Source organism: Zingiber officinale, chromosome 3A (genome assembly GCF_018446385.1).
Source record: "Zingiber officinale cultivar Zhangliang chromosome 3A, Zo_v1.1, whole genome shotgun sequence".
Lineage (NCBI taxonomy): Eukaryota > Viridiplantae > Streptophyta > Magnoliopsida > Zingiberales > Zingiberaceae > Zingiber > Zingiber officinale.
In genome coordinates this window covers 107,448,968-107,455,428 of record NC_055990.1, presented here as the reverse complement: position 1 = coordinate 107,455,428, position 6,461 = coordinate 107,448,968, and the positions used below count along the sequence as shown (strand labels likewise).

The following is a 6,461-nucleotide window of genomic DNA, read 5'->3' as shown; positions in this document are numbered from 1 at the left end:
TATTAAAATTTTAGATATCAAAAGATTTTAATAGAGTTTTAAAAAGTCAAATTTGAATACCACATGATTTTTTAAAACTCTATAAAATTTCAATTTGGATATCATTAGATTTCTATAGAGTTTATAAAAGTCTAGATTGAATATAACTAGACTTTTAAAATTCATAAAAATCATTCAAAATAATTAAAAGTCCAACATTGAATACACCCTAATTGCAACAAAAGTATATAGAATAAATTCAGTAAATGCAACCATAATCCATCCGTAATTAAACTTTAGTAACTTAGGACAAATTAGAAATAGTTTCAAATCAGCGAATTGGGGTCAGCAGAAACAATAAATTTATCCTTGCTGAACCGGCGTGTTTAATCGCCCGTGTCTTTCCATAACTCTTCTGGTCGCAAGGGCAGCTGCCTCACTTGCGCGAAGTGTACCAGTTGCCATGATGGCAGCAAATTCTTTGACGATCTCATCCTGTACTTTGCCACGGGCAGCACCAAGAGGATCGGTTACTTCTGGTGCTTTGTCGTTCAATGATTTTTCATCAGGTGATCCTGCACTAGTTTTGCTGGGTGGCTTAGTTGATGTCGTCGAATCAACCGTCTTAGCTGCTGTTTGTTCAGCTACAACCGCTTTGGTCAGGGTTGAAGTAGCACGACTCGATGCAACAGGAGCAGTAGTAGCCGAGACGGGATTGAATTGTGGTGCTTGAGGCACAGCACCAGACTTGAGAGTAGTCTCTAACCCTTGGAGCATTGGAACTGTAAATAAACACCATTAATGATCATTGTATGAGCTCTTATAATAAAATGGGAAAGAACATGAGATTAAGATCTTACGCAGCATTCCACCCATTGGGCTGTTCATCACTTCATCGGGTAATTGAAGAATGTAATCTGGAATAGTGGTGCCGACCAGAAACTGTGCTACCTCATTGCTAAAATTGTTGCAGTTGTGGGTGAGAAGGTTATAGGTCTCAGCAGTAAAACGTGGGCTGATCTCCTTCAAGTACAACTCAAATACATCCTCTGGAACATGAGTCTCGCCTAAATCTACAACCCTCATCGGAGTTCCATAGGGAGTCTTTCCGGCAGGATCTTGTTGAATGCCTCCTGAGAAGTAGTACTCCTTTCCATATACTACAAGACCAGTATGCCTGTTAAGCACCCCAAGACAAACAGAATATGAGAAAAGCTCAATTCTATCAAATTACATCCCAAATCTTAGATAATTGGCAACTCCTTTTAACAGTTCAAATACAACTCCTTTTCCTAGTGCAAAAAGAAATATCTGCAAAAACAATTACATGCAAATTCTTCAATGTTTTATTTTACTGAATTTTGGCAAGTTCTTAATAATAACTACTTCAAAACTTGATGACAATTTCATAATTAAAAATATGACAAATTGATATTTTGCGGCTGATTTTAGTACTCTGCTTCATTTGACAGAAAAATCAAAATCCTAAAGGAAAGAAAATAACTATTTTCGCTAAGCACATCCACGTTGAGAGAAGCCTCACTTTTTTCTTATGAACTGAAATTCAAATCCAACTTACATGCACATTCTTTTCAAATAAATTTTGTATTTATGTTTTTTCTTTTTTTTATCTTTGACAAATAAATTTTAAAATTTTTTCCATCCCCTTCCATTAAAAAATATCTCCATCTTTTTTCCCCTAGCTATTTTCTTCCTTAGTTGGAAAAGGGGCCAAACAGTTTGATCACTTTTACCCACAACAATAGAACATTGTCAAAGGGATCCGATTCCAGAAGTTTAATCAGTATTAGAGGAGAGGTAGCATTTCTGATTCTAATAAGTTCACTGAATGGTTGGTGAATTCACTTGTCCAATTGCTTCAATATTTTTATTGAGTAACTCAACTTCATAGATGGGTTGACGTGGAAAAACACCAAGAAGATGTAATATGTTGTCCCACCAATGATTCCATAACCGAACTAAGGATTTTGCTGTAGATCTCGAAATAAAGTCAAGTTCATAAACCATCAAGAATTGGACAGAATAAATCAGTCAAGGTCTTACAAATAAAGCACGGTTAGTTTGCTTGTGAAATTCACAAATTAAATATTTTCTGTATGTAGATCACATAATCCTATCAAATTAAAAACCCATCAAGGATTGGAATAAAACAGAATGAATAAGATGGTCCAGATCATTTACTATAAATTATGGTTAGTTTGATTTTGACATAGAAAATCCAAACTTATATAATTTTCCCAATAAGTAGCACAAAGCACCAATTGTATTTCTTCCTGCCATTTTTACCTAATTTATATTTGTTGAGGAAAACAAGGAAATAGTGATAACCATCTATCTCTTTTATCTATTTTGGTAATGTGTGTTCACCCTCAGCCATTGATAAATCCTTTTCACTGCTGAACATCCCTCTTCTCTCTTCTCCCATTCTCCTTCCTCCAGATCTTTTTTCCTAGATAGTCTAAAGCCTAAGAAATAAGCAAGGGAAATAGCCACCGAAAATCTAGAGAAGTTGTTCAAATCAAATCTTGCATCTGTTTTTATACAATTGGCTGGAAGCTTTACAGGGCACCATAACCTAAAGGCATTTGCTAACTCCCCCGCATTATGAAATTTTTATCAGATAGTTTTTAAATTGTTAGGAATCAATTAGACAGATCAACATCTAGCTAAACTCTATGCTGACAAGAATGATTATATTTATAATTTTAGATATCCGCATCCATGATAAGCAGCAGAAATCAATGACATGAACTGACCAATTGAACAGTAATGGTTTTGCCATTTGACTCATTATCTTCTGGTGTGCCAAAAACAAGTAAATTGATAAAAGTTCAACCAATACCTCATACATTGACTCATGATAAGCCTGTTGTATCGTAATTGTTCCATAGAACATTATGGTGACATGAACCACCCTAAAAAGATAAACCTAAATTTTCTTGAAGACACACAAGGATTGAACAAAGTTTTAAGAAAATAGGTAGGTGCAGCACCAATTTGTATGCGTTGGAGTGTGCCTATTATGTAATGTACCTACTTAGCCACATTTTTTTCATGTTTTTCAAAAGAGAGATCAGGACAAAATGAAGAAAAACAAAGGAATGCAATCATGAGGCAAAACTTCAGGAAAGACTTTTTAATTTCCTTTAATATGGCAGAAGAAATAATATATAAACAAGAAAGCCTTTGGCCATTAAATCCATTGAATTTCAAAGACAAACTAAGAAAAAAGGGCCAACATGCTTACCAAACAGCTTCGATGGCCTTTCCCAGAAATGTCGTTGAAAGCTGCCTTGCAAGTCCTTGGCTTAGATCGTAGATGTGTAGTTTGACCTTGAATACGTACTACAGTAGAGTGACAAAATATTGAATAAAACTGAATGCTTCGTATTGAAACAAAAGTAGCCCCAATTAAATTTGTACCTCTGCCATTTTGCTTGGCGACTGATGAATTTGCTTGAATTATCAACACAAGAAAACCTGAGGAGACCATAATAAATTACAATCATTATGGATCTAAACAGAGATAAAGAGATAAAATCATGACCAAATCCTAGGTCTATAAATAAAGCATGAAATAAAAACCCAATCCGTCTCGAATGTCCTCTAGTGCACAAAATTAACCAAAAACAGTAAAAACTATTTGAATTATGCCCTAAACCTGGCTACTCCAGGTTCTTCAGAGACCTTGAACAAACCCTAACATTACGAACAGAACAGATTAAGCAGAGGAAACAGACACGATACAAAAGGCAAAGATTCAAATGGAAACAAACTTCCAATTGAAGGAAGGTAGTCATCAAAAACTAATGCACAAGTATTAAATTCAAACCAGAAAACAGGAATTAAAATAAATAAATAAATGCGTATACGTACAAAAGTTCAGAATACGCTGGAACAAAATCGGCATTTAAGGATCGGATAGTCCAAAGAATCACCGAGACGAAAGGAATCAAAAGGTAAAAAAAGTAAAGGAAAGAAACAGAGGAAAGAAAAGAATACCTGTGGGAAAGGGCAGTCAACAGCAGCGTTAAACCAACAACAGCACGGATGGCGTCTAGTACACGAAATTAACCAAAAACACTAAAAACTGTTCGAATTATGCGCTAAACCTGGCTACTCCAGGTTCTTCGGAGATCATGAACAACCCCCAAGATCACGAACAGATTAAGCAGAGGAAACGGACACAATAGCAAAGGCAAGTTCACAAAAAACATGACGACTTCTATATCTCTAGCCTAAATGATTCTCATTTTCCGGACAGATTCAAATGGAAACAAACTTCCAATTGAAGAAAGGTAGTCATCAACAACTCAAGCAAAAGTATTAAATTCAAACCAGAAAACAGAAATTAAAATAAATAAATAAATAAATGCGCATACGTACAAAAGTTCAGATTACCCTGGAGGCTGGAGGAAAATCGGCATTTAAAGATCGGATCGTCCAAAGAATCACCGAGACAAAGAAATCAAAAGGGGAAAAGAAAAAGGAAAGAAAAAGAGGAAAGGAAAGAATACCTGTGGGAAAGGGGCAGTCCACGGCGGCGTTAAACCAACAACAGCGCGGAAGGCGATGAACAGGTTGAGGGCTGTCTCGGGGTGGTCCTTTTATAGGGCTGTTCTGCTCCATCCGTGGGGAAAAGGTTGCAGGAAAAATGTACAGGGCTGTCAAAAGGTTGCCGCCTAGGCAAAAGACGATCTGAGCGGGCCACGTGGCGAACTCTGGTCCGTTCTGAACGAAGACGCTGTTCCATATGCTGCACTGATATCCGAAGTGTCGGGGGACATTCTAGAAGCCTCTTAACCGGAGCGGGAATGGCGTGGACAATGAGGGGAAGCTTCTGGATACGACATGGACCAATGGAACGGGTCGGTGGACCGAAGCATCGCAATACTCCGAAAGTTTAATATATTCAAATAAATTTATTTTTTAAAACAGTTTAATGTTTAATATTTTTGAAAAAACAATTTAAATATTTTTATTAATATTAAAATAACTATTTTTTAAAAAAAAACGAGAGGTCACCTCAAATTATACAAAACATTAAAAGTGTTCCTGTATATTTTATCTTGAAATTATTATTATTATTATTATAGTAAAATTCGAGATAACTACTATAACATATAGAAGCTCTTAACTACTATAACGTGGCTCCAAGATTAGCTTAGTTGATAAATGTATTAGATAATGACTATAGTAATGGATCGAAACTCAATATGAGAGATTTCACTAAAATAAAATATTATTTAGCGACCAAATTAGAGATAGAATTATAATTCCGTCGCTAATATAGTGACAAAACTATATTTTCATATCTAGTTAGAGACGAAACTATATTTTCATCTCTATTTTAGTCGTTTATTTAAAAAATGAATTAACTAGTAAAAGTTATCGACAGAAATAACTTGTGTGTCTCTAAATAGAGACGAACATTTTAATTCCATCTCTATCTAGAGATGAAATATTTTGTTCCGTCGCTAATTAGAAACGGACCTAATATCCCATCGCTAATTAGACACGTGGATAGGCTGAAAAAACACCCTAAATCGTGATAATAGCGACGGAAATATTATTTCCATCGCTAATTAGAGACAGAATTATTAGTTTCATCATTAATTATCGTGATTTAAGGCAGATCGTGTTTCCTCAACCTGTCCACCGCGCATGTCCTTACTCTCCTCTAACAACTGTCTCCTTCAGCTAGAGACGAATCTATAGCAGGGCAGTCTTGGGCTACAGCCCAGCCTTGCTCCTCCGTCTCCCGTGAAGTGCTCTCTTAGAATCTTAGCACAGTCCTTGATTCCATCTTGAGGGTGGCAGAATGGGAGACTGTAGTAGTTGAAATGAAGTTCGTTTCGTAGAAATTAAGAAAAGGAAAAAGATAGTCATATTATTGAATCCAAAATTCATAGTCAGAAATACAAAATATAAATTCTTATATAATTAAGTTAAGAAACTTTAAACCCTAAATAAAAAAAGGATCAAATTGTCCTAAAAGCTATAAATATACATAATTTAACATCCCCCTCAAACTCATAATGCTACAGCTAGAAGCATTGAGAGTTTGTCAGACAAAAAATGAAAACGTGAAGTGGAATGTGCTTTGGTAAACATATCGGCAATATGTAGATTTAAAGGAACAAAAGGTAATGTGATGATGTCAATTTGAAGATGATGTTGAGTAATGTGACAATCAATTTTAATATGTGTTGTCCGCTCATGAAAAATTAAATTACGTGTAATTTGAATAGCAATATAATTATCACAATATAATGGAGTATGTTGATAAAAAGAGATACACATATCCGCAAGCAACCAACACAACCAAACTATCTCACAAGTAGTTGAGGTCATGGCACGATACTCAGCTTCTATGGAAGATCTAGAAATAATATCTTGTTTCTTACTCTTTCAAGAAATGAGAGAACCACCAATAAAAACACAGAAACCAGTAGTAGATT

At 35.4% G+C, this 6,461-nt stretch overlaps 1 protein-coding gene across 3 annotated transcripts; it reads right to left on the bottom strand.

The window, feature by feature from the left end:
• Nucleotides 1–228: 228 nt before the first annotated feature.
• On the bottom strand, nt 229–4,633 carry LOC122052251 (desumoylating isopeptidase 1-like). 3 transcript variants are annotated; one of them, XM_042613690.1, is made up of 5 exons: nt 4,518–4,633; nt 3,424–3,480; nt 3,248–3,345; nt 840–1,156; nt 229–761 (listed from the first exon to the last, which is right to left on the bottom strand). In XM_042613690.1, exons 2-5 carry the CDS (start codon nt 3,430–3,432, stop codon nt 343–345), a joined length of 843 nt encoding a protein of 280 aa, XP_042469624.1. In that variant the 5' UTR covers nt 3,433–3,480; nt 4,518–4,633; the 3' UTR covers nt 229–342. The 3 variants fall into 3 exon arrangements, with proteins under 3 accessions (XP_042469624.1, XP_042469626.1, XP_042469625.1); XM_042613692.1 differs by lacking the exon at nt 4,518–4,633 and adding an exon at nt 4,402–4,462; XM_042613691.1 differs by lacking the exon at nt 4,518–4,633 and adding an exon at nt 4,387–4,411.
• Nucleotides 4,634–6,461: the final 1,828 nt, after the last annotated feature.

Bases quoted from the DNA above. Each gene is read 5' to 3' on its own strand.
- LOC122052251 (XM_042613690.1), bottom strand. The intron at 1,157-3,247 runs GTAAGCATGTTG...GGTGCTTAACAG, and splicing joins AAGGCCATCGAAGCTGTTTG to GCATACTGGTCTTGTAGTAT. The intron at 762-839 runs GTAAGATCTTAA...GTTTATTTACAG, and splicing joins CCCAATGGGTGGAATGCTGC to TTCCAATGCTCCAAGGGTTA.